The 26,269-nt window shown below is 33.1% G+C and overlaps 1 protein-coding gene across 1 annotated transcript; it reads left to right on the top strand.

The window, feature by feature from the left end:
- Window positions 1-6,720: 6,720 nt before the first annotated feature.
- On the top strand, window positions 6,721-23,714 carry LOC129220217 (UBA-like domain-containing protein 2). Its single transcript, XM_054854583.1, has 3 exons — window positions 6,721-7,119; window positions 7,323-7,403; window positions 22,588-23,714. Exons 1-3 carry the CDS (start codon window positions 7,006-7,008, stop codon window positions 22,795-22,797), a joined length of 405 nt encoding a protein of 134 aa, XP_054710558.1. The 5' UTR covers window positions 6,721-7,005; the 3' UTR covers window positions 22,798-23,714.
- Window positions 23,715-26,269: the final 2,555 nt, after the last annotated feature.

A 26,269-nucleotide genomic window follows, 5' to 3' on the forward strand; every position in this document is an offset into this window, starting at 1 on the left:
ATCTACTGCATGTATGTGCAATTACTAGTGTAGTTTTTACAAAACCTTGACAACTTGAGAACTCTAATATTTTTCTTTTCCCCAAGAGATTCAAGATATGGAGGTTGTACTGCATTTATCAAACTGCATTGGCCTTTTTATGCAAAAAATTTCTAATTAAAAAGAAATGCACCAGTAAACTAGATTACAATGTGTGATGATGAAATACAAAGCCCTCTATATATCAATGTTCCTTACTTTGATATATGGAGATAATTATAAAGTAAAATATATGTATTGATGTATACCTACACAACACCCATGAAAAAATATTAAGTGTTAAATGTGTTGTGATTTTCTTACAAAGTCACTTCAAAGTCTATAAATTGAGAACTAAAAAAATAACCAATTATTGCTTTGACAAATTTAAGCTTTTGCAATCAAAGATATCCAGCCAGGACTTTAAACATTAGCTTTAAATTGTCTGAAGAGTTCTTTCTCTCTTTATGAATTTCTATACTTCATAGCTGATTACTCCTTGGTTCTAAAAGTTAGTTTTACATATACAAACAGGGCCTGATTAACGCACGGTCCTGTGAGTTCGTGGACCTGAGCACCAAATTTGGGTAAATTCCCTCCTCTTTTTTGGAAAATGTGCAGATTTTCTTGTAAAGGAGGGCACCAAATTTTACCAGGGCCTGGGCATCAGTTGGACTTGATCAGGCCTTTTATACAGATTTAAATGTGACGACCAGCAACAGGCTCTGGTCCAAGGCTGATCCTAGTCAATAAGCTGTTCCAAGTGCCCACAGCCCTATTGAAATAGTAATTTTTCCTAATTTTCAGATGAGCCTGAGATTTAAAAAGCCTAAAGCAGTGGTGCCCAAACTATGACACACGATCCATATGTAGTCTATTGGTATGTTCAATTTTATAATCCAAAAAGACATTTTGGAGTCTCTCCGAAAACAACCAATCATCTTCATTCGATATTAGGAATGGTTGTTGCAAATTTTACATCAAACAGTCAGAAATTCATTTCTAAAAAAACAGTTGGAAACTTCTCATCAATAAAATAAACATGCAAAATATAAGACATCATTTGAGGTAGTGAGAAGCAAAGTGATGCAAGAGGCGAAATTAAAAATTTGGAGATAACCAGTACAAATGGTAGGTGAACCTCTCCTCTGTCTTGGGGCAAGAGATTGTACTAGTAGCCCTGGTAGGTGCTGTTGTATAGCAAGATTTGGAAAAAAAAATCAATGAAAGCCTACCTAGGATCTGTTCGTTAACCGCATTTTACTCGAAACTTAAAATAGTCCACTTGCATCCCTTTGCTTTTCACTGCCTCATATTTTGTTTGCAATTTTTCTTCCTTTTTTGATTTTTTGCCAATGTTCTCTTTTCTGAAGTCCGTACCAAATACTTATAATTACGCTTTGCCTTGCAATATTGGTGCCTATCCGCACATCAATCAGTTTCTTTAAACTAATAAAAAGTAGCTTGCTTATTAACTATTTTTTGGAGTTTTTTTTTAAATGAGAAGGTGCTTTTTTTGCTTCTTTTATGTTAAACTGTGAGCTTTTAAAAGTGCCCAGCTTATTAACTTTTAGTGGAAGCTCAACCAGGACATATGATACTTCTTGAAAAAACATATTTATCTTGTGCAACACCAAGAAGAGCCAAATTTAAAAAGTTTATTATGGCTATGATATATACAATGACATGTTAAAGGAAATGCTGAGACTACATTCTTTACAATATTAAGCAGCTTATTATACTTTAAATAACTTCTGGAGCTAACATTCTAAGTCAAAGTATGAAACGTTAAACATATTGAGCTATGATATTCATGTCAAGAGCAGTAAGCCGAAGCTATTGGCAAAAACGGACAGACTCAACTGAGCTGCCGAAAGAAAACAACCAAGTCTGACTTGGGTTGAAATTGAAAAGGAAGAGAATGAGGCAAAGTGCCGGGAGCTTAAATGCTACCGGCAATTTGCATATTCTGCTGATGCGATCTCGTTGCAAGAAGGAAAGAACGAATGAGAAAAACTAATGCAAATTAAGGTTGCCAACACTTTTGGAAAATAATTTACCTCCTTTCGTAACATTTTAAGGGAAAGGTAAGGGTTATTTTTAATGCCAAAAAAACAAACATTTTATCTTTCAGAAAAAGTATGTTTACGAGAAAAAGTTAATGAATGAAACATAAATGAAGTTTCTTGCTATGAATATTATACATGCAATTCCACTAATTAATTTTTAGAAAGGTTTTTATCAAGTTATCCACCAAGTTCTGCCCCAATTAAACATGTACTTCTACTTCAAAAATGTACAGACAAATCTTGAAACTCGTCTTGGGGTGGGAAAAGCTGGAAGACTAGTAAAAATTCAGACTATTTCTTTTTCTGAAAAACTAGATAGAGATGTTGTTATCTGCCACTCTTAGTAATGGTACTGTATGAAGGGTTCCCCCCCCCCCCCCCGCTCGAAATGCCATAACATTTTATGTTCTAATCACTCCCAACTTTCGGTCAATTTTACAGGTGTGATACATGTAAAATCTCATACCCAAAATACCATCACTATACAATATTCAATATAACAAAGTAAGTGGTCTGTTCCATTTTAATTGTGATGGGCATTATTTATTGCTAAAAAAATTTCATTTTAACAAAATATTTATTGAAAAAAATTTAAACCATGAAATAATAGGTAACAAAAACTTTTAGTTGTACTGCTGGGTAGGATCAAAAAGTAGTGGGGCCGAAATTTTGCAGCGCCAACTGAATGATGGTGGAAGGAGTCTTACAAGCTGGGTGTGGTAATTCAAAGCTTCAAGGCACCAATATGTTTTCCATTAGCATGTCGATTTCCATGTACCCCTGTTAAAGTGATCCAAGACGGAAAAGCAGCACTACATCATCAAATTCTATGTCGAACTTGGGAAACCGTGCTGGAGACTCAAAATGATTAAATATGTCTACGGGATGCTGCCATGAGCTGCTCAACTGGGTTCGAGAGGTCTATGACAGTGAGCTGTGCCACATTTCGCTGATGGTGTGACTTTCTGGCCAAAGCACAGGGTTAACACGTTGCCTCATCCCCCTTTGGTCCAGATCTGGCACCAGCCGACTTTTACTCTTTCCTTAACTCAAACAGGACCTCAAGGCGAACCGGTTAAGCTCTGTAGAAGACAACCAGGAGGCCATAAATTCTTCTTTGAAGGGGACTCCAGAAAGCCAATTCCTGAAGGCAAATGCACACAAGGGCACTATTTAAGGACTGCTAAGGATTTGTACCGATTAGTTCAATAAAAATTTGAATTAATTCAGTGTGACTGCTTTTTGATCTAAGTCATCATGGCTTTTTTTCTTTTGATGTTTTATCTCAAATGGAATTAACCTTATCTCAAAAGCAATCTTTTTTTTTCCTGTGAATTCTGCTGACAGAGGAAAAGCGGAAAGGGAGGTTGTTCTGAGCAGCCCTCCTCTTCGGTTCAATTTGAAACGAGTTCACGGCATGCAAAAACATTGACAATGATTTAAATAAAGAGTCAAGGACTCAAGAATCTAACAATGAAAATGGCGCAGAGCCAGATAGAAAACAGTTTAAAACTTAGCAGAAGAAAATCTTTCTTGGACTCAAAGAGTAAACTTGAAGGATTTTAAAACTGCAGATGACAAAACTTACTATGCATTAACAAAAACAAATTCTGGTGTATTTCTGATGATGAAAATGATAAAAAAGTTCTAAAGATGAAGAAAACGAGGTCACTGAAGTTCTGCAAAAGTTACATCTGCTGAAACTTCCTCAAGTTTTGAAACAAAGAACAATTTTATTTCAGAGTAATGTTACAGATAGTATCTTTTCTTATGTTAAATCAGTTACATAATCAGCGGCATTTTCAGAAAAAAAAAATCGGAGGAGAAACAGCTAGTTTCAGTCCTTTTCTATGGCTGATCAAAAGAAGAACATTTTTGACTTTCAAGGGAGGGGAGATATATCTTAAAATTCCCCCTCTTTGGATATGTCCCTGCACACAACTTTTTACTGTCTGTAGCTTCAAACTCACTTGTTTAAAAAAAAAGTTTGAATTTTGAGATCTTGAATTCTCAAATTATGTTTTTTGTCATCGCGAATAGCAGTAAGAACTTACTCGTTAGGTTTCTTCTTTCTACCAGTGACAGCGATTCGGGGAAGGGGGAGCAATGGCCCCACTTTTTAAGATTCATTTATTTATTTTATTTTGCAATTTAGAAACCAAAACTAAAAATTATAAAAAAAACAGAAAGGTCGAAAATTTCAGAACATAATTATTTGTTATACTTTGTATATCTGTTTACAAAACATTATTTAGCACAAGCAGTAACTTTTAGTTTATCAATTTTAGTAAAATCAATTGTTTCGCTTGAAAACAAGCCATACTTGTTCAATGGAATTATTACCAAGTGTTTGTGACATCTTAAACTACTTTGGAGTGAATAATGTAAATCTAATTCATGTGTGTTTTTCAGGGAAAGTTATTGTGCGCAAAATTCATCAAAATCTTTATAAAACGTGAGTTAAGTTGCTAGATTTACATCAATTACCACTCATGAACTCTCAAAACCAGCCCTTGCAAAATTTATACTCTCTTTTTTTTTTTTTTGAGCAATCACAATTGCTTATTGCTTTCATTTGACTGTTTTTGGCGTCCTATCATTTTATTTTCCCACCGCCACCCTCCGCACCATCACCGTCGACCGGCTCCTCACGATGCTGCTCCTATAGCGAAAGCCGTCTCCAGGTTGCATCCATGTCCTACACACACGCGCATACATGCACAACTACACACGCACATACACAGACATACACAAACACATACACACACACAAACGCATACATACAGACACCTACGCATACACACACATACACATAACTACCCACACATTCATGCCTGCTCACAGACACAAACGCATATGCCTACACACATATACACATACCCCCCCACACACACATTCATACACACAACTACCTACACACTTATGCCAGCACACAGACACAAACACATGCCTACACACACATACACATACCCCTACACACAAACACACGCCTACATACACACACTCGTGATTACGAAAAACATAATTTGAATTCAAGATGTCAAAATTCAAATTAGTTTTTCTTTTTTTTCATTTTTTTTGCTGCCGCTATAAGTCCTATGGCTTTTAGTTGTCGTTTTTTTTGCTCCCCCTCCCCCACTTTTCAGTCCCAATCGTCGCCTCTGGTTTCTACTAATGGCTTTTAAAAGCAAACCATGATTTGAATTCAAGACATCGAACTTCAAATGTGAATGCTAGGTGTTGGATGTTGTGCGCTGGATATTGTTTTTGCATTAAAAGGATTGTGTAAAGTCAAGAAGGATGTTTATAAATAACTGAATTTCGAGGCACATGGACACCTGCATTATATGCATTGTAAAAAAAAATCAAAGGACAGACGTCATTCAACGGTCAAGTGAAAACAATAAGCAATTTGTGATTGCTCAAAAAAAAAAAAAAAAAGATATAGCAAACCAATAAAATGTTCAATATGTATTTTTTTGTGCTTGGGTGGCTATAGAAATCCGGTCAAACCGGACAGACATTTTCAAAACATGTTCAAAATGGAATCGGCACACCTCAAAACTTCTAATTCTGTCGAATTTTGAAAACTTTCACGAATTTAATGCTTTCTTCTACAAATTAGATATAGAAGGATGTAAAAATGAAAAACATGGATTTAATGCAATAAAATATTTTATAGTATGATTTTTAGATGCATTTGTGGTCAGTCTATCTTTCAATTTTCTTTTCAAAAAAAAAAAAAAAAAAACAATTTTTTTTTATTACTGCTACACAAATTTTTAGTAATAGTTTAACAATTATATTTTGAGGATCCTAATTACCAAATAACATATGCAGTCGATAATTGTAATGAAGATTTAATTTATTTAAAATTTCTGTAGGGATAAAGGAAAAAAAAATCTGCAAAAGTTTATTCTGAATTCTATTCATTTCATAATATATGTAGAAGTGGGGAATAGATCACTGAAGAAAAAATTGTTTGTTATCAATAATCAATAGCAAAAAAAAAAAAAAAAAGGAAGCAAGCAAAATATAGATTGTTTTTATCTTTCTCTCCCAAAACACTCCACCTACTATTATCTTTCTGTCATGCATAAAAACAAAGGAAAAAAAAAAGGAAGATCGTTGATGCACAACCGTCTGTGTCCCAAATAAGTAACTCAATTCCTTTACGTTGACCCTTAAGGTTTCAATGAGAATGCATTGGCGAAGTGCCAAAAATTGAAAGATTTCGTAATAAGTAACAAAGCCGAAACAAAATTTACCAGTTTGCTTTGATATAATGTTATACATTTAAACATTGTTCGGTGAAAATCAACAAAGTAAATCGTAAACAAAGAGCGAAAATGCAGACTTAACATTTCAGATTGTTAATTAAATTATGGATAAGTTTTTTTATTGAAACACTTTAGTGTAAATTTTTCGTGACAATCATGTGAGTCAACATTGGAAGATTTTCGTTGAGCCTAAAAAAATGACTTTTTTCTGAAAAAATGTAATACAATGTTGGCGATGATAATTACTTCCTGGACATAATACAATCACAAATATGTCATCATAATGAATATCAAACGTAAAACGTAAACATTAGTTCGCGCATGCGCAGTACTAGCAACTTTTGTTTATATTGAAAAATTCCTTTTGTGTACTTAAATAATTTAAAATCCCGGTACACTTTTTGTATCAAAGTGAAGAAACAAGCGATTTCCACAGCATTTGAGTGTTATTTTGCTCAAATATTTCTTCAATTTTAACAATAACCAATCCTTTAATAACCAAAAGCATAATCTATTCAAACACGGACATGACGTCAATACAGTGATCACCAACCAGCCATAGTGAAAACATCAGCACGTTTACGGATATATACTTAGTTATATATTCCGTTTAACAACTCATTTAAGTTGTTAAATACATGAAAATGGAATCTCTCAGGGAACAGGTAATGATAAATCAGTTTGTTTTGGCTGCTGGATGTGCAAGAGAACAAGCAAAACAGCTTTTACAAGCCGCTCACTGGCAATTCGAGGTATGTTATTAAACAACAACAAAGCTTATCTCCCAATGTTGATGTCTCACCAAACTATTGAACTGATTTATGTGTATTTAGGACTTACCGGTATGAATGGTAATTCATACCATTATCATATCTGAGGAATGACATGAAATAAATAGAATTGGTGTGATGTATTATTTTTGTATATTGATTTTTTTCTTTTATTTTCTTTTCAGACGGCTCTAAGCATTTTCTTTCAAGAAGCAACAGTGCCTAATTGCCATCATACACAAAACGGCCGGTTCAGTTCCGTAAATGTATGTGTTAATATATTTCTTTTACTAAATTAAGGTAACTTTAAAAAAAAAAAATCATGTTGGTAAATATTGGAAAAAAAAAAGTACTTCCTTGTAATGGGAAGAAATACGCTTTAGAGACTGAAGAAATAGTTCCATTTTACAGATAGCATTCTTTCTTTCGAAATTTATATTTTTATGCTTTTATCATTCAGACTTTGAAGTCTTTTTTTTTTTAATTTCTCTGCCCATATTATTTATTTATTTTTTGAAGATGTATTGTTTAATTTATTTTTAAGCTTTTATTTGCAAGAACTGTTATTTCATTCAAGACATGTTGAACGTGGAGGAATTTACAGAATTTTTAGGTCATCTATAAACACTAACAAATGCAATGCGTTGTTTATTCTATAGAATTACTAGCTGACCCAGCCACGCGTTGCTGTGGCAAAGAAGTTGGATTAAAATAAAATTTTACTCATTATTTTGATAGAATCAAATAAATATTTTTAATAGAGTTTAAAATAGTATAGCCGATTTTAAAACATATGAGATTGATAATGGGCGTGATTCAATGTACAAACGATTCATAAATGTTCCTGGAAAATTATGAGCAGCTGATGTGGCCAATTTTTGCCAGGAACATGTCATGCCAAAACCCGGAAAGTTTTCCGATAAAAGTTAATAACCTTCCTGAAATTATCTCGGAAACCTCTTTAAAAATTCGAAGATCTTCCCGTTTGAAGTTAGTCGTGTTTCTGGAACTTTAGTGTAAACTTAGGAAGGAATAAAAAAAAAAGCTTAGCACCTTTCTGATTTATTAAGGAACTTCTATAAGCAGTAATGCAAACATAGCCAAAGCTTAGCCAGAACTGCAAGCAAGTATAGAAAATTTTTACTCAGTAACGTTTCGGATTTTTTTTTTACAGTGCAGGCTGAAGAAAGTACTTATTGAATTCAGTAAGTACTAACTAAATTTTCTATGGAAAGAGCACTATACTTACGCTTAGTGAAATTTGTAAGTATGACTTTGGCCAAAAAAAAAAAGCAAAAATAACTTGAAAGTGATAGTAAATATCGAAACTGATTGTAAAATAACCGAATGTAGAAGCTAAGCGTAAACTACCATACGCTTTTAGATTCTACACAACATTTTATACAACTGTATAGACTTGTTCAGCATCAATGGGGAGCTTTTTTTTCCAGCCGTCAGTAATGGCCCATTACTCGCAATAATTGTAGCTATGACAGCGTCATTGCTCTGTTGTTATACGTTGAAAATCAGTGTTAACTAAGTCGGTGGCCCAACTGTCAGGTGACGGCATATCATAATAACTAAGTGGCAAATTTGAAATTGAAACGCAAACACCTTCAGTTAAAACTAAAACTTCATATTTATCTCTGGTGTAAAATCTGGATTTAAATATTTGTGTGTTTGGTAAACTTTATGAAATACGTCTTCAAACGTTAAATGTTATATAGTTTCTCTTTAAAAAATGATGATTGTGTTGGATAGAATGTCGTCAAAATTGTTTTAAACAGTTGACGAATACTGTTTCTCCTTACGTCAAACCTGCATTAGAAAGTCTCAACTCCCAATGACTTTGTGCGACCAATAAATACAATTTGTGACATGCATAGGGATATGTATTTGACAGTCGACAATTGACGATCCACAAATACTCCTGTCTGTTCGAAAATGTTTACCACAACCAAAACTGCTACAAAACCAGCGCGATTACAGAGGCAATTATGATTTTAAAAAAATTAAATTTATCTGGAAATAGACTCTCAATCAGTTCACTTTTCGTCTCAACGGCAGTGTAGAAAATGTCTGTCTATTTGTTGTACTGTATATTTTGATACAGTTCCATTTCACCGTTTCCAATACCCAGCAATTGCTTAGAAAATACTTCAGGGATTAGATTATTTTGCGTTTATACTCGCATGTTCATGGCCAATCGCATTATCTCGACATTACGCTATAAAAACGATTGTTTTAAACATGCGTTGATTTCATCGGAATAACTGGTAATGTCTTCCGGAAGTCCCCAGAGAGTATTCAGATAATTTCGCCTAAAAGTTTATCGTTGCTGTTCAAATCTTGCACAATCTTATGATGTGCTTCGAATGAATGCTTTTACTCATGAGCCATAGTACACTTATCCTAAATTTTATTTCACTCCTCTCTTGCAACACTACATCCATTCCACTTTTTTTTTTTCTTAAATGTTACACATTGCGTTTTTTTTGTTATGAATATCTAATAGGCAACTTTAAAGCTGAATGTGCTGTTCGTCTACCATCTAAAAAAAGTAGCAGCAATGCCTGACGATGCAAATGTCACTGCAATTTTCTGTTGCGAACGTATCTTTGCAAGAATTAATGATATTAAAAGTTTCTTGGGGAATAAAATAAAGAAAATAATTGTTTTCCGCTTAAATTCATTAAACTTCCTGAAATTAACCTGGAATATTTTTGAAGAATTTAGTAGTCTTCTTAGTTAAAGGAAGATATGATTCTCGCACCTTCAGAGAAGTCTAACGCAGGTTTAATATAATAGCCTGGAACCTTCCTGCTTTTCTAAGAAAGCTCTCAAAGCATAAATGCACACATTCCCAACGCGAAGACAGATCTCAAGCAAGTATCTCGAATGCAACTCTTGCAAAGCTTCGCGATCCAGATGTCTTTTCGCACACATTGGGCGTTTAGTCAATCTGGACGAACCGTAATCGCTTTGAAAACGATACACCTATTTAATACGTTTAGTTAATCTTGATACTGGTGGAGAAAAATATTTTTCACAACGGTGTGAAATCTGCAATTTGTAGCAATTCAAGGAAACGTTTTGAAAAATATTGTTGATTTTCTCAGGAAGTGAATAATAACCTGTAATATCCCGAAACGTTATATGGAAATTCTAAGCAACATTTCTGAGTTTTTTTATCATGGTGTTTTTAGCAGTAAGTCATACGATGTTAGAGTTATATCGATTAATTAACTTACACCGCCATCTATTAAGAATTTTTAGAACTAAACAATTAATTCACACTATTATTGCATAATTAATATGAAATTTGCAATAAAAAATTATAAAAACTATCCTATCTTTTAAGTTGGACCAAATTACAGATACGTATGAAATTTGATAAAAATCGGTTCAGTAGTTTCGGAGTTTACCCCGAACAAACATCGTGACACGAGATTTTTATATATATAGATGTTTTGTCACATAAAATCCATTAATTGTTTCAACAGTACTATATGATTTCAACTACGGAAAATTCTGACTGAGTGATGAATGTTTTCTTTTTAGAAAGTTACTTGCTTATTCTACAACACAAGTTTGTCATTCAGAGTTAGTGACACTTCTCAAGTGACTCTCTGTTAAAATTTCAAATCTAAGCATCATAATGATGCCTGAAAAAAGTTTCCCATGCATTAAAATGAAAACCCTAAATGCCATTTTACTAAACTGAACATCTATGAGTTTTTTAAAAAAAATGTTGCTAGACATATAATGCACTTATGCAATTTAAAATGTCAAAATTAAAGAAGGTTTTCTTTTTAGAAATTTGTTGACGTTAACTGTAGGTTGTGTTGTGATGAGTCAGAAAAAGAAAGTTCAATGCATTTCAAAAGTTTAACATCAAATATGGTGCCTAAGATTGGAAATCGGGGCATCAAAACAAAGTTTTTAATCATAGAATATACTTAATGATTTTATTTATTACACTGGGTATATTTACTATGCTTGTTTGTTTAAGTTGTTTTCATGATGCTTCATAGTTTGTTTGCTAGGTCTTTGAGAATTTATGGTACTTATGTATTAGTGCCGGCGCAGCTACAGATTTGGTAATTTTTATGATGTTGATAATTTTTTCCCTTGCCAAATCAAGGCAACAAGAAATCCAAAAGATAACTGTATGCACTTACGAACAATAAATGCTCCAAATGATTGCTCTTTATTGGCACATTAGTGAAACTTCTGCCTTGATGCCCTTAATACATAAGTACTGAATTTGCTTATAAGTCCTTGTTTTGTTAGTGGGTGATACATATGACAAGAGAGCAAAACAGAGGCAATGTTGGAAAGAAGAAATTAAATCTAGGTATCCTGGGGTAAGTTTTCCAGGCATCACACGCATAAACTAAAAAATATCCTAGATTCCATTTTTAGTGTTGAATATAGACAAACATGATCATAAATGACAAATGAGTTCTTTAAATCGAATGATATGTATTCAGAGTAGACACTTATTGTAAAAGTTTCAAAATCAGAGAAACATTCCTTTATAACAGGTGCTGTAGTTAAAAGAGACAAAAAAAAGAGAGGGGGGGGGGGGGAGACTCACCTTCTTATGGGGTACATGTCATCGTTAAAGGATTTTTGTTAGGTTAAAAACGGTTAGTTTAGATTACTTAATTAGCTTTGATTTAAAAAATCGAACTTGAACTTTTTTTGCAGGTGGCTTGAAATTTAATTTACATTATATTTTTTTAATAACAAACTAAATACACAGGAACAGTGAACAGCATTTTCCTTGTACTAAAGCATTACTATAGTTAGGAAACATTGTTCCTCCCAACTACAATTTTACTGCTTTGTAACCCTTTCTATAAATTGTGGTTAATTGGGAACGCAAACCTTTCGATTCAATTCGAAATATAGGTGTCGAGTTTGAAATGAAATCGAAGAAAGGTGGCTCAACCGAACTAAGCACTGCAACTGCAACCATAGGTTTGTTCTCTATTGTACTAAGTGATGTAAAAGTCCTAAAAATTTATACTCAAGGAAACACCCCCATTGAATGCTTCTGGAAATCTTCCCAAAATTCATATATTTCCAGAAACTTATGGAAGATTTTAATGAATGACATAAATCAGGGCTGTCCAACTGCAAAGAGCCCACGGACAGAACCCGATCACTCTGATATTGGACATAGGGCACAGTTCTAATTCAGGGCCCCCTAGGGTCCGACTAAGAGTTTTGAAGACGCTGGGCATGAAATTCATTTTGTGCCCCCCCTCCTATTCTCGCCTATTCTATATGATAAAGCTATAAAATATTTCAATAATTGCGTATCAACACAACCATGCTAAATTTGGTAGTACCTCATATCCCAATATAGTATTATACATTTAAAAAGTAGAAGAGATATAGTATACGATAATTATATTCGATGTGCTTAAACTTTGACCATTGCAGTTGATCGTAAATATCAAAGTTATCTATGATATAACTTTTAATAGTAAATACAGACTAAACTTGGAGTGGTCTTAGGATTTGCAGAGAGATCAAGTTTTTAACAGGAATTTTTATCAACAAATAAGAGATTTTTTTTCCTTGTCTCAGTATTTGCAAAAATATCAATATCATTGTACTCTAGGTTCTGAGTGAAATCATCATTTATTTTTAATTAGCATGATAAATTAAGGGGATTTTGGGCCCCTTTCAAATCTAAGAGGAGGACCTGTGCCCCGCATGCCCTTGCGGTAATCAGGCTCTGCCCACGCACCAGAATTCCGGTCACCGATCACCTGGCGGGTCGCAGTTTGAGGACAGGAGCTTCAACATCAATGTTTGTCGTTGCCAGCTTAAGAAGGTCTGTCAATGAACTGTCAGAGAGAGAGCTCTTGTGACTGTTCTTGATAAAGTTCATCACCAAAAAAAGCACTTTCACATAAATATGTGCTCCAACATAGAAGTGACAAGAGCAAAATCTCAATTTCTTTTTCGAAAGCAATAAAGGCCGTTGAGTCAGTGAAGAGGGTCTTTATTTTTAACCAATTGCAGGCAGGTTTTGCTTATATGAAATGTTTCTCTCTTCTCTCCCTGTCTCTCCCCACCAACGCGAGACAATACTATTTCTAGGAATTCATTTGAATATCAGCGTGCAGGGTAAGACTGCTGGACCTGTAGATGTCCTGTACCTTTTTCTCCCAATACAACAAAAAGAGTAAAAGAGCAATCAAGAGGAAATTTCGGGGACCTTGACTTGACTAAGAATGGTAGACTCGGATGTTTCTTGATAACATAAAATGTCGAAAAATGAAATATGCCAAATAAGAAGTTGGCGGGCCGCACAGTAGGCCCGCGGACCGGTAGTTGGACAGCCCTGACATAAATAGTCGAAAAAGCGCTTTTTATTAAATTACGTAGCAAATAATTATTACTTAATAGATAAATATCATCGTGATTAGGCTAAAAAAAAAATCAAAAACCTCTTATAGTACAAAAGTTAAAATGTGATCCCAAAATTACAACTTTTTTCCTGTTGCATTTTATAAAAAAAGTTTCAGAGCAATAAAAGTAAACACAAGTTAACTTTATTCAACAGTCTATAACTATGAACTACCTTAATTACTCAAACTAGCATGAAGATAGATATTATTGAAACCATTCCACAAGTATAAACAAAATATCAGATGCTGAAGCAAAAACTAAATACAAGAAAATGGTAGTGAAATTTATACAAAGTAGAAGTAAAAGATAAATTCAGAGTTAGAGATACATTTCCCCCCTCTTAGTCATGAAAATTCCCTCTGCTGTGGGTTTAGATGTTAATAAAAACCTAAAGACAAAGAGACTGTCATAATTTTGTACTACTATAGGAATTTGTTAAAAGTTCATAAGGAGTCAAGGTTTGTTTATAAAAGGAGATTTAATTGTAAATTTTATTAGGGTATCATATAGGTATAAAAAAGGCTATAATACCCCTTTATATAATGCAGGGTTTAAGCTGGGTTCAAAAGTTCTTTAGCATAAAAGCTAAAATTGATGGAAAAATGTTAGCAAAATGCTAAAATGTTACACATTCTCATATATTTACATATGCCTCAGTGTGTTTCATCTCCAGTTGAAAATAAAATTCATATTTCATTTGTGACATCCTTGAAGAAATAAGTACAACAGCAATTTTTTTAAAACATAAAATAAAAAAAGAAAACATGATTGGTGTTTAGAACGTTGCAGTCTCCTCCTCCTAATAAAGCAGTTTTTGGGGGGACATAATGCTGGATAAGACTAATAGTTATTGAACTTAATTGTAGTTTAAACATCTTAGCTAAGATTTAAAAAAGATTAAGTTGATTATCGCCATGCACGCTTCCTCTCTAGGATCATACATTTCTTCTTTATTTAAAAAACTAATTTAATTTTTATTTGAGCAAAAAAACGAAAAGGCATTGCTTTATTTTTGCAATTCAGATAGTGTTTTCGCATTATGCGAAAAATGCGACCGTAGCGGAAACCCTGATATAATGATTTCTATATTTGAAAAAAAGTGAAATATTGCTGAAATTGATATAATTTAAAGCACCTAAATTTTAGATTAAAATGTCAAAATCAGGGCCTGATTACCCGAAAGGCTCCGGAAGCTTGAGCTTCCCCTCAGATTTTTTAGGGGGCCCAAACATCACACTGCTGAACAATTTCAGTTTCTGCTTTCAACTGCGTTTTTTTTTAAGACATTGCAAAATCTTGCTGTGCAAAAATGTTTGAAAGAATTAAATTATTGAAAGTGAGGACACATTTGATAAAATATAGTTACAAGCTAGATTTTTCAAATGTGAGATTAGATTCAACTCTGTTACAATGTACTCTTACGACCTTTGATTTCCTTTGCGATGTGTCAAATATGATTCAACATGTTACTACCCAAATTTACTAAGAATTTGAGAGCAACCTATGTCATAAACAAAGTTTCTGTCAGCCAGTAAGGTGGAATAAACTTAACTCTGAATTCTGCTGGGCCACTTAGCATTAGTCAGTGTTGTATCTATGTGCATAGAATGGTTAGAAACATTTTCCCAAACAAAACTGGGAGGCCCCAAAATGAGGCCGAGCTTCCTCTCATTTCAGAGGTTATAATCAAGCGTTGGTTAAAATGTAAAAAAACCCCCGAATATTTTCATAAATTTACAATTTTTGTGATGATAAAATGGCCAAGGAAATATTCCCATCCTTTAAGTTCAAAAAGAAACAAAACCAAAAACCAATGTTGAGCAAATTTCATTTCAAATGACGATGAGTTGAATGACTGAGCTGGCAGTGTATTTCATGTATTTCTGCCTTAGCCCTGGCTATAGAGAGGTAACTTACAGAAAATTAGTTTTTGTTTGCCAAAAATTTGCCTGATATTTTGTAGCCTCAAACACCCATTCAGGACCCGATTTTGAAATTTTAGGACTGTAAGCACAAACAAACCTGTGAGGCCCTTTTGAATTGCACAATCAGAAAACGTGCTCAATCACACACCTTCCTGTCATTGTTAATGAAATTTTTGACCTTGCAGTGGAATAAAAAATATTTAGAAAATTTTATAGTGCAAAACAGTTAAACATTTATACATGTGAAAAAAAAGTTTATAATTTTTGGGGGCCCCTTAGCAGAGCTTCATCAGCTTACACTTAAATCAGGCCCTGCACCCATTATAAGGCCTCAAAATGCAGAATTTTATATCTATTTTTCAAAAATTTCAGGGGGGGGGGGACTCTTCCAAACCCCCGAAAGATGCGGAAATTCAATATCCCACCTATAGGAAACTCTTGTATTACTCTCCTGACCCCTCCAAGGTAAATTCAAAAAACACTGGGAGCTTTAAAACGGGGGGGGGGGGGGGGGATATATTTGGTATACATATCAGTAAAAATAAGAAAATTAAAAAACTTTACAAAATTCGTTAACCAGTTGTTCTTACTACAAAAGAGCCCCCATACCTGAAATACTATAGAACCCAATTAAGTCAAAATATGGCACTGTGTCATGTTATATCACATTAACGTACTGTTACAAAAAATATTTGACCTTACACTTCCTGCTACTCCCTCTTCCCCATTGTCAGAATTTTACTTATCTCCTTTCCCTCAAAGCATGACATTATTTTTGGACTGCCTCTTATAAAAGTTTCTTGGTGCAGCTTGAAATTTAAGGCTTTTTAAAATATGAATTTCAAGTATCTCTACATAGTATAAAATGAAGTCTCCAAAAAGCGTCTGTTTGTTTGAACTCGCAAAACTCGAGAACTACCCGGCCGATTTTGCTGAAATTTTCAGTTCCTTTAAGTCCTGAGAAGGTTTGCAGACCAGTTCAAAAACAATTCGATGAATAGTTCTTTTTTTATTCCAATTTAGGCCCAATTTTCACGTAAATTCCCGAATATGGGGGTGAAAAATTACTCGCAAAGAGTAATATTACATATTGTTGGAAAGGGAAGAATTTTCCGCGTTCTATGCAATTTGTTCCAATGCTCTAACTTAATTGCGGCGGGAGTTTTTTGCATTTTTAGCTCGAATTTTTTTAGGCTTAGCTGAAATTTAGGCACTACTTTCTTCATTAAATCCATCAATAAAAAGTGAAGGAATTGTCCCACATTTTTCTTTTTGACAGCATTGGAAAGAGCTGTTTTTCTTACTCCAGATCTAACTCGACCTAAGGTCGAAAGTTTAACCCTCTATCTCCATTAGAAAAAAAGTTACAAGCGAATTAAATGAAGTTCAAAAATCTGTTCTCTATTCAAGTTTTCAACCATTTTATTTCGCGTTTCCACGGTAACGCTTTTTGAATTCATTGCTTATTTCCATCTTTCTCATTTTCAATTCTTAAACTTATTTTATGTTTTTTTTTGCATTTCCATGGTTACGCATTTTAAATCCATCTTTCTCATTTTATTTTAATTTCTTAAAAGTATTTTAGTATCTGTCGTCATTGTTTGGCGAGAAAATTTTCGCCAAACGCTCTCTCAAGCATCAATATTTATCTACCATTCTACATTATGTTAAATTATACTAGAAATATTTCTGTACAGTATTTAAAATAACTGTAACAAAAAAATAAATAAAATAAAATTCAGAATAGGGTTCAGCATTTAACTTTTTGACCCAAGACACTCTTAAAAAGCACAGAATTTCGTTTAAAACTTATAAATTCCGTGATTTTAACAAAAATAAAAAGATATTTTACTTGTTTACCTCTTAACAAAGCGTAATAAACATTAAAAATGCGAAAAATCAAATTCCCATAGCGGATGCAAAGAGATCGCAATTCTCAAAGTGAAGGCATCAAAAGTATAAAAAAAGCTTGTAAAAGAAATATTTTTGATAAAATTATTTTAAAATTGCATTTTAGGGTCCTATGATAAACATTTCATTAATATCTGTGGACACAGTTGACGCAAAAAAAAAAAAAAAAAAAAAAAAAAAATCTGTTCAGCATTTTAATTTTTGACTCATAACAGAAAATGGAATTTTGCTTTAAAAACTTGAAATGAGAGTTCCAACAAAAATAAAGAGACTTTTCATTTATTTGCATCCTAATAAAGCGAAGTTAGCTTGAAAAAAGAACAAAATATGATTCTCATATCGGATGTTAAAAGAGTTTATTTAAAGTTAATCATCCTTGTTAACATCGAAAAATCAAAAACCCATATAATTTTCTTCCAAAATAACAATTACATCGCACCGCACCCCGCAAAAATGCAAATTTTGACTAGCAGGTAAAATGATAAGAATATTTTCTAATCAGTCATTATAAAGGTTTAACGCCAGACGCTGCTAAGTGGTGATAATTTTGAAGTTGGTAACCCTATCTGAAGAGATCATATTTTTTCCCCACCCTTACTATCTATCCCTTTGCAGTTCTAAGTTCATTTTGCAGATATATATTATTATTGTTTATTAAATCATGAGCGGGGGGGGGGGGGAGAAAAGTTCTTACCAATGCCTTTTCAGAAAAGTTTACAACAACACAGCTGCTAATTAGCTGTGATAAAACAAACAACCATTATATTTATTTGGCAGTAGCAATTACTTAACACTTGCAGGAACATTGCAAGAGTGCTGATTTTTTTTTTCTTCTCAAAATTAGCCGATTTAGTATAAGCTGATCCCTCTAATATGACTTCAAAAAAGGCTCCAAAAATTATCGGTTTATACACAGAAATATGCGGTTTATACACAGAAATATGCGTTATTTTGTTTTTGCTCTTTCAATAAACAATTTGTGAAAGATCCGATCTTGTTTATCAGAATTTTGTGAATGGTCCGTTTTGTTTGATCTGGATTTTGTGAAAGGTCCGTTTTGTTTGATCGGGCTTTTGTGAAAGGTCCGTTTTGGTTGATCGGATTTTTGTGAAGGGTCCGTTAACGGACCCAAATATCCTCTGGCCAGACCCCTGAACAAGGTATATTTTTTAGACATTAACAGGTTTTACAAGCAGCAGGACAGAAAACAGAATAAGATGTACAGTATTTTCATTATCTTACAACGAAAAAATTCAATATTTCTCTCTATACACAGAAATAGAAAAACAGGCAACATAAAATTCAAAGAAATGTCTTGATTAAGCTGGAATTCAGTAAAATAGGGATTTAAACTACTTGAGGTTCTACAGTAGTTTTGCATGACAAAATGAAATACAATAAAGTAAAATGCAAAAAAAAAAGAAAAGAAAAATGTAATTAAAAACGAACAAACGAACAATAGATTTTATCACTCGAGGAGTAACTTTGCCCTAACTGTTGGTAATCATGGAAACTAAAAAATCTGAAACTTCACCATTCTTGGGTTTCGTCCTCTTTTTTACATTTCTTCAGAAAACGCTGGATTTTCCAGCTTTTTTTATTCCAAAACAATTTTTGTGCTTTGTCCATAAACTTACGCTACAGTATGATCAAGCACCCCACATTTTCCATAAAAAAAGACAAAAAAACCCCACATTTCTTTTAAAAAACCCAGCTTTAGTTGGGTTTTTTTTTGGGTTTTATTTAAAAAAACCCTGGGTCCATGGGCTTTTAAAAAAAAACCCGGGTTTTTGCCAACCCTGTTGAAGATACTTTACTTGACACAATGGTTTTTTTCAATGTAGACCGGGCAAAGCCGGGCAATGCAGCTAATAATCTTATAAATGCAACCAATTAAATTTAAGATATCCTAGCAGTTTTTTTAAAACTTCATTATGAAATAATATTAATGTTTTTCAGAAACAAAAGGCTCTTAAAACATGAACTTTGCTTAAAAATAAGTCATAATACCATTAATTTTTTAAATGGGTGATTTTTCGGTAAAGAGGACTGAAAATTACCAGTTAGAGGAAACACTGTATTAGAAAAAAGAAGTTACATATAGTTTGCTTAGGTTATTTCACATCTATAAATGTTACAAATGAAACAGACCGCAGGTAAAGAAATTTTTCAAGTATTTTAAGAATTATGACAAATTACGTGAATTCATCCAGACATTTCTCGAAAATTAGTCACCATTTTTTGGTAAAAAGGCTGTAAATCAAAAGATATTTTATCTACGGTCTATTACACTCAAAAGTACTTACAAGACAGGCATGCCAAATTTCATATTTTAATATTGAATAGAATTTGCAAAATCATGTTTTCCGTAATTTATTTTATTCTCTTAGATTCAAAATCTAAAAAGTTTTATAATCTTAAAAAATAGGGCTGTTCAATTAAGTCATTTTGATAAAAAGCGAATTTTGGACAAAAATGGCCTTTTTTCAACCTAGTCCTTAAAACATTCGAAAGAAGCATGAACCGTATTTTTTTAAAAAGAACATGAATTTGAAAATTTGAACAAGAGTAATTAACTGTTTGAAAAGGAAGTAAGTACAGTGAAACCTCCCTTAACGGACACTCCCGAATAACGGACACCTCTAATTAACGGACATTTTTGCAAGTCCCAGTCCCTCAATATAGGCCATTCCATGTAATTCACTCTGAATAACGGACAGTTATTTCACAAAAAAATTTCCTTGTGATCGTAGCGCTTCCGTTTTTTTTTTCTTTTCACAGAATATCTTAGTAACTGCTTGCCTTACAAAGCTTTTCATCCTCCACAACTGATATTCCACCCACCCCCACCCCGGTCATATCCTTATCACTGTTTCTTGGAATTAAAAGGGTGGTAAGGGGCAGAGGCAGCGATTGGGGCTTAAAAGTTGGGGGCAGAAAAAAAAGAACTAAAAGGCATGGTACTTTTTGCGGGCAGCAAAAAATGAAAAAGAAAAAAAAGTCATAATTTTGTAACGGCTAGTTTTGAGAGTACTGAAGCAGATAAGTGAAAACTGATGTCAGCTTTACAATTAACATACGTTTTTAATGAATTTTGTACACAATAACTATTCAAAAGTTAAGATAAAAAAGAAGAAACTGGGCGCTTTTTCTAAGTAGGGCTATCGGGAGATGCAATTGAGCAGACCGGCACCGGTAGTAGTCGGCTTTATGGCGCCGTGGTTTCGTTGGGTTGTTTAATTTTTAGATATGAAAAAGATTTGCCCATATTCAAGGTCATATTGCCAACTGTCAATCATGCAATAGTGATACTCGAGATAAAATAAATAAATTAACCATAAAAAGTGTGTGGGGGGAGGGGGGTTGCTGCGCCGAATCTCCGCCGTTGGTAATGCAAAAAAGAGATGTCAAACTGTTTTAACTGATTACTTTAATTGATTAAATGCTTTTTAAGACAAGTGTGTGCTGTCGGTATACCTTTATTAAGCAAAAACAGATTAATTACACTTGACGTAAAATGTAGTAAACCTTTCGCAATTGTTTCGATTGTGTTCTACAAAGGGAACAACAGCCCATTTTGAAAAAGGTAAATTAAGTAGTTCCTCCTAATAGCGGACACCTCCCAATAACGGACAAAACTTCTGGTCCCTTGACTGTCCGCTGTTTGGAGGTTTCACTGTAGTACATAGACAAAATTTTGAATTAAAAAAAATCATTTAACCTCATGAAAATAAATTCGGATAAATATGACATCGTTTTATCATCGCTATTAGAATCTGATTGACTTATAATTTTGTACGCATCCGAAAAAGTATGTCTTATTAGCTGCAATATCTTTCAAGCAATATATCAACAAAAGGAGAGCTGTGTACAATGTTTGTTGTTCAATACATTCTTGTAGAAATATTGTATTCGTCACTATAATGTATTTTTCTCACTATTATTTGTGACTCCTCTCTGAAAACCATTTCCATCACACCCTTGGCTGTTAATTATTTTAAAAATAGGTTAATATACGGAGTGATTCGGAAGAATTTGTCTGAAATGTGCATGGAGGTCAGGCATCCTTATATAAATAATAACCGATGATCGAGTAACCCGCGTGTTTACCAATGAAACGCGTGCCACGGCATGGTAGTTTGATAATAAGTTTTGGTAATGGCATTCAGGCAAAGGCTTTATTGTGACAAGGCTGAACTCGATCCGGTAACTGTTTTACTGGTAAGGCTTTCATTTTAGGAAAACGAAGAAACCAAAACATTTAACCGCTCTCTACTAGAGTTTAGGGTTAATCTTTCAACTATCAAAGCATCACTACACAGGCAGTTGCTTCGTTCAAATATAAAAACAATTTTCACTTGTCATACCATGACGGGCGATTTTCTATTACCGTAATAAACAAGAATTACACAGGAACATGCGCAATCCAGAAGCGCAAGAGGGCGCTGAATATTGGGAAGTTACCTGGCTAGATAAAGCGACGGAAAGCGTCAGTTGAGTGTAAGTACTTATAATGTTCTTGTACACGTATAATGTTATGTAAACTTCACTTCTCTATTTTTACTTATAATAAAGCTAAAAGTCTCTTGGTCTGGAGGATGTCTGCATCTCTGTGACGCAAATAGCGCCTGGACCGTTTGGCCGATTTTCATGAAATTTTGCACAAAGTTAGTTTGTAGCATGGGGGTGTGCACCTCGAAGCGATTTTTCAGAAATTCGATTTTTTTTCTTTTTCTATTCCAATTTTAAGAACGTTTTCCAGAGCAAAATTATCATAAGATAGACGAGTAAATTACAAAATTATCATGACGTGGAATGGGAGAGCGAATGAACATAGCCAATGGGCAGGAAATTCGTCATCCATTATTTGTAAATATACATGCGAACCGAATGACGTTTCAATTTTCAACAACGGGCAAAGCCGTGCGGGTACCACTAGTTGGGTATAATTGTAAATCAAAAATTATCTAAATTTTTTAAAATATCTGTCTTGAAAAAAAAATGAAATTTAAAATATCTAATTTAAATTTAAGTTACAAGTTTTTGAAAAATCAATTGTTACAGAGTTTTTGTTTTTTAAACATCTTATTTCCGTGCCTTCTCTCACTAAAAGCAAAAAATTCTGAAGAAGATTATGATACCTGTCGGAATAAATGTATTTACACCCCCCTCTTTCTTACAGATGATAACTCCAGCAAATACGCCAGCCACACCTCCGAATTTTCCTGATACTCTAATGGCTTTCTCTAAGATGTCCGCCAGCGAAAAAGTTTCAGCAACGCCTTCAGTACAGTTCACATACTCGACGTCGCCTCCTCTTAACAACAACAGCAACATGCAGCATCAGAGCTCTACTATGGCCACATCTGGCCATGCTCATTCTCAGCGATAAAGTAATGAGCAGACAGGCGAGAGATGATTTGGTTAACCATTGAACTCCTTTCTTGTGGGACAATTAATCCTTCCTGTATTCTTGTGAACTTAACCCAGCAAAAGAGGGAACATTTTTTTGTTAATATGTGCTCTTGTGAGAAAAAGGGAAAGGAAGGATTCAGAAAGAATGCTCTAAAGTTTGAACATTCTCATTTTTCAAGAAAATTGGGCAAAGAGAATGCTACAAATGTGTTAGAGGTTGAAGACAAAGCTCCTGCTTTTGAAGAATGCAACGAGTGCCCTTCCATTTATGCATGTTTTTTGTGCATAGATTTATTTTAACTGTATCACTTTATGCCCCCATGTGTTTGTGATATTTTTATGTAATTGTTGAAAAACTCTTACCTCAATCCTACTTCACAAATCAGAATTTTAGGGGGCCTAGTCAAGTTCTCTTGTGAAAAACATCAGGCTAATAGCTCAGACTCATTTACTAAATCACATTTCAAATGAATTTTATCTTTGTAATTTAGAATTGAAGAAATTTATGCATTTTCACTTTATTCAGCACGAACGAACTAAAGCACGTAAAAAATTACAAAACTTAGTTTTATTTTTCATTGAGATATTTTTTGTATCGGTGATATTGCTACATGAGTGCAATTGGTCATGCTCATCTTCTTGTCAATGCTGTGTATGGTCTAAAAATAACCAATAGTCTTTCCCATAGGATATGTATTTGATAATATGTGAACTCTGAATTTTCAAGCTGAATTTTCATATTTCATTTCTTTATTCGTAGCATTATCTATATGTTTTATATATCTATTAGATATTTAAGTAAAAAAGTCATTTGCTATAAAATATGGTTTGTATTTAAGAAGCATTTTTCAAAATTGTGTCTAATTAAAAAACATTTTTGATTAAAAAATTTTCTGTGAAATTTCTTTATAACATTCACTATAATTATAATAAATTAATTTATCAGTTTAAAATTTGCTGCATAGGTCTAAATTGAAGGTTACTTTTGAGTTCGAAATATTTGTTTATAATATTTTCAAATGACATTTCTGAGCTATACTTATGAAATAAAAATTTTATGACTTTCCTTCAAATCATTGCCAATTTGGTTTACAACAATTTTTTCTTACCTTTGATTACCTTTTGAATCATGTTTTTGTAAAATTCAAAGTTTATTAGCCCCAAAGCAGAATACTACTAAATTTGCGACGTACGTCGCAGAACAGATGCCTGAGCTGCAGAACAATTCTGCTCAAATGTGAGAGAAAAACTCAGACAAATTTTCTGCAGAAATTCTACAGATTTCGGTGAAATTTCTGCAGTAAATAACTGCAGTTTTTCTGCAAATATCTTCCAACTCAAGATAAAATTTTGCACAAATTCTGTAGATTTCTTTAAATTAGAAGAAAATCTAAAAAAGTCTAGGAAATTACAACAATTCGGCGGAAAACTCGCAAAAAATGTTGAATTCTATAAGTCATCTGCAAGAACTTAAGATTTACTTTGAGCTTAGAGAAATCTGCAGAATTTGTGCAAAGTTCTATCTTGAGCTGGAAAATATTTGTAGAAAATCTGCAGCTTCTGCAAAAATTTCATATTTTAAATCTGAAAAGATTCTGATTTTTCTAGCGTTTTTGGTTCTCTCTTTCTTTTCTCAATCGACCTTCATCCGCTGCAATTGCCTCCATAAACGTATGTTTTGGATACATGCCAACGTCCATCGACGAAAATTGCGTGTCTTTGTTTGAGAATTCAATCCTTTTGCATCCTGAAAATATTTCAGTTATTTAGAATGTTTTGAAGTGTTTTATTATTTGCTACCCTAATTCGACTCGTTTTACTTATTATTTCAGTAATTTATTTATTTATTAACATTATTTTAATTTATCTTTTATGCCATGTAAAATTAACCAAAAGAACGTGGTTTGACACCTCTGGGCTCAGATTTTTAGAAAATTTTGTATCTTTGCTCTTTTTATGCATTTTAGAAAGCATGTAAAATATTTTTCTAGAATTTCAATCGGTTTAGGTTCTACAGAAATGCATAGCAGCGGTGAAGTTATAAAAACTGAAAAAAAAAAAAAAAAAACTGTGAAAGGATTTTGATTTAGGGCTCCCGATTTGTGGAAAAGATCACGTTGATTTGCTTGTGTATGCAATGCTTGAAGTACTTGCAGAACAATTGTGGTCAAATGATTTTACGTTGCAGAACATCGTCAAGTATTCTGCTTTGGGGTTTATTAGTATTATTATTTCTAAAACATTTACTCAAGGTTTTTATTTGGTTTATTTTTACTAATTAAGTAATCCTTTATCAATACCTTACATGAATTTACCTGAAATTATTATATACATAAGATAACTAAAATTTTCAGCTTAATGCCTTTGCCTACATAGTTTGATTTTTTTTCCCTTTTCACTAATTTTTATAATAGCTTCATTTTTATAGCTGTTCTTTTAAAATATGTTAAGCCAGTAATTATTTTTTAAAAAGAAGCCTCAGTTAATTGAGAACAAACTGCTTGAAAATTTTCTTCACCATTTATCATTAAAGCATACAGTTTTCCATAAATATATGAAGTTGTAACTGGTGCAATAGAATGTTCTTCATGTAAACTTTTGTAATGATAAAAATTATGCTTTAGTCACCTCAATTCTTAGGCCTATTAATTTAAAGCTTTTTCATGTTTCCTATTTGATGAGGTCTTATAAAACATCCAAACATAATCAGCATATTTTTTTTTTTTTTTTTTGCAATAATAATAGGCATTTTAAAAGCTAGTACAATAAACTGAAGTTATTTACTCTTGTGTTACTATGTTGTATATGGATAAAACCAATACCGTATGGTGCAAATTTGCAATCAAATTGCGTGCACCTAACATGGAACAAGAAAATATTTTTTGCAAAAATGGATGTTTTTTTTTTTTGGAAAAATTGGCTTATTTTTCAATTAGCTCTTTTTTTTTTATAATTGCCTAGAGAATGGTTCTTTTTAACTTCAAAATGTGTATACATGTTAGCAATCAAATTTAAGATTTAATGTTATAGCTAAGTTAAGTGGCTGATTACCACAGGGTCATGCAGGATACTTGCCCAGGGTCCCCACTCAAAATGAACCTAAAACTTATAAATTTCATGTGACAACTTTGCTTCTCTGCGTAATGAAAAATTGAAAAAGATTATGATGCATTGATCACAGCAAGGTAATATTTCTTGGTCAACATTAAACTAAGCTATTTAAAAAAAATTTTTAAACCTAAATTCTTAATATGTTGTCATAAAAATTGTGTTTTAGTAATGATTTTGCAAAAGTTATTGTGTTTAAAGTTAAAAGATAAATTTCAGGAGAAAATAATTTTTACTCTTTTATAAACTGAAAGCTTACGAAAGCCTGGAAAAGGATGGAACTTCTAATAAACGATATATATGTAGTGCAAACGCTTCATCTAGGCATGAAACTTGGCAAT

Source organism: Uloborus diversus, chromosome 4 (genome assembly GCF_026930045.1).
Source record: "Uloborus diversus isolate 005 chromosome 4, Udiv.v.3.1, whole genome shotgun sequence".
Classification (NCBI taxonomy): Eukaryota; Metazoa; Arthropoda; class Arachnida; order Araneae; family Uloboridae; genus Uloborus; species Uloborus diversus.